The 2805-nt window shown below is 39.0% G+C and overlaps 1 protein-coding gene across 2 annotated transcripts in view; it reads left to right on the plus strand.

Moving 5' to 3' along the window:
• The first annotated feature begins 501 nt into the window (after positions 1-501).
• hsd17b8 (hydroxysteroid (17-beta) dehydrogenase 8) overlaps positions 502-2805 on the plus strand; it is a 7423-nt gene continuing 5119 nt past the window's right edge. Inside the window, exons 1-2 of one of the 2 annotated variants that reach the window (XM_032534737.1) lie at positions 502-777; positions 1585-1787. In XM_032534737.1, the coding sequence (XP_032390628.1) occupies positions 732-777; positions 1585-1787 (249 nt within the window). In that variant the 5' untranslated portion in view covers positions 502-731. The remainder of the gene's footprint in view (positions 778-1584; positions 1788-2805) is intronic. The other variant, XM_032534736.1, reaches the window with a different exon arrangement.

The following is a 2805-nucleotide window of genomic DNA, read 5'->3' on the forward strand; positions in this document are numbered from 1 at the left end:
AAAGTGATACTTCCGGTGAACACTTTCAAAATAAAAAAAAGAAACAAGAGTGCTGTAGCTACGCACTGTGGCCACAGGAGGGCAGTGTCTAGATGTGATTTGATAACACCAGGTTACAAATGTTGTCTTTAACCCAGTCCAAGCACTAAAGCAGACACAATAGCATATTAAGACTTTTGTTTGTTGGATATGATATAAAAATCCCACACCATAAAAGGGAAACCTACAACAAACCATGAGTTTGTTTACCCTCTACAATAAGTAAGTACAATATTACTCAGACTCACTCAAATTTATGGACTCTTCCAAAAACTACAAGTTCAATCAACATACGTGAACATGTGCAAGTTGGGTGAAACAGTTTAATTTCTTAGAACTAATCAGGGAGCTAATTTTATCCCTGATCCTGGACCTTTATACTATTCGATGGATGTAGTTCCATCATCTACTCCATGAAAACGGCCAAGGCGCATCAAGCCAGAAACAATGACATAGTGAAACATCCGGTAAACACTTTTCAAAATAAAACTTACAGTAGGCGTAAAAAAAAACAACGAGCTGTGTTCGCGATTAATGATTTTCACAGATGAGGTTGTCGTTAGGTATATAATTCACCAGATTGCAGTGCGCGTGTCTACATAAAGATAATCTGCGTGAGTCAAATTTAGTGACAACATGGGAGGTAACAAACTGAGGCTGATCTAGGGCTACCTAAAGGAAACGAACCCATCATGGCGGCTGCCACAAGGCTCATATCAAGGTTGACACTGGTCACTGGTACGTTTATATTTTACCATGCATCATCATTCGGTGTCAGTGTGTATAGCACATGGAAAGAAACTAAAAGGGAAAAGCGTTCCGGATGTTTCTTTTTGAGGAATATTTAGTCTTGCACGTTTGTCGTCGATCAGTCATCTTTCCCGTTTAAACCAACTACAACTCGCTAAAGTACAACTGGTTTGTAAAGGTTAACTCTTTAGTAGCCTTAAAGATTGAGAAAGCAACGTTTGTTTCTACTGACTCACAACTAGAGAGCGAACATTTGGGTTTAAAGTTCAATCCTAGCAATGAGCCATGACTTTATATCAAAGTAGTGCCCCCTATGGATCAGGTCTGATTAGTGTCATTTAAAAGTAGCGGAAGTAAAACTTCTGATGTCACTGTGACTCTAAATTATACATAATATTAATTACAGCTTATATATAAATATCTGGAAAATGTGAGTCTAAATCTGAAATTGTCTTATTTTTGTCCGACTAGCAGCAGTCCAACACCCAAAGAGATTCACTCCTATAATAATCTATAACACAGTTACTGGTACTGTTTAATAAAAGACTAAATAGTCAAATGACAACATTCATTTTTTAATTTACTTCCTCTCTAATGCAAGCAGACAGCTTGATGCTTTTTGGGATTAAAAAAAAGTTGCATTGATTTGAGTTTTGCTCTTTGGAAGTTGAGTTTGCATGGAGGCAGAATGACAGAGATACAGCACAAAGACACATAATGGATCAGGATGGTTAAAACAATACATGTAAAGACATGGTGACCTTGATTGACCTTCTTCCTAACAAATCTATGCAGGAGGGGGCAGTGGGATTGGACGGGCGGTGTGTCAGCGCCTGGCCTCTGAGGGTGCCTCCGTGGTGGTCGCTGACATCAGCGAGGAGTCGGCCAACGACACCCTGGGGAGCCTGCCGAGGGACCTCAGAGGACAGGCTCACAGGGCGGCCGTGGTGGATGTGTCCTCAAAAGAGAGCGTGAAGAAGCTGATCACAAGTATACAGGTGTGTGGGACGGAGACCATTCAATTCATAAGACGCTGTACCTGTGGAGACAGAGCCTTCGGTGTTGTCCCTCTGGAAACACCGTCCCTGCAGATATTTGAAATGCTACATCCCTGGACATTTAAAAAAAAAAAAAAAACAACTCCTGAGACACCGCCTGTTTACCACAGCCTACAACCTCCCTTAGTGTAGCCACTGTAATTCTGTGAAGTGTCCTTGGGTTTCATGAAAATTATTATAAGCCCTATTCACATAGGACAGGTATTACCAGAGGACCTTTTGATATTTAGAAATGACCCCCCCCCCCAATTCATTCACAAGGGACAAGTGAAGTCTGAACTTTTATCTGATTTACTGACATTATTCCCTACATTCAACCCACAGCCATTACAACTCTGAATCACAGAGATGCCGATTTGCACGGGACTGATATTATGTTACATATTCTCAGTGTTTCGGGAAGTTCTATAGATTATTTGCTGTGAATTTGTACTAGACGAACTACAGACATGACAGATTGGCTTTGGATTCTGATCCCAGACGACTAGGGCTGCAACTGTTTTTGTTGTTGATTGTTTTCTCAATTAATAGTTATTAGTTAATTTATAATAATTTGTTTTTTGGTCAGAAAATGGTAAAATCAACACACTCAAAGACACTGATCAGTGTCTTGTTATTTTCTACAACCCAAAGATATTCAGTGTAATGCCATAGAAGAGCGAAGAAACTATATGAAGCTGGAATCAGAGAATTTTGACAGCTTTTCATTAAAAAATTACTTAAACCGATTAATTGCGTATCAAAATAGTTGCCTATTAATTTAATAGAATAAACTTCATTGCCATTCTACAAGCTTATGTACAACAGAATTTGCAGTAATAGTTGACGACTAATTGATTAATTAAATAATCTTTGAAGCTCTACAGACGATCTCTGCAATTATTTTCAAATTGGTCCCAAGGTTATACTAGTCCCTTGCGTATATAACCTGCAGTATTTTCTGAGAAATACATACTTT

Source organism: Etheostoma spectabile, chromosome 14 (assembly GCF_008692095.1).
Source record: "Etheostoma spectabile isolate EspeVRDwgs_2016 chromosome 14, UIUC_Espe_1.0, whole genome shotgun sequence".
NCBI classification, from domain to species: Eukaryota; Metazoa; Chordata; class Actinopteri; order Perciformes; family Percidae; genus Etheostoma; species Etheostoma spectabile.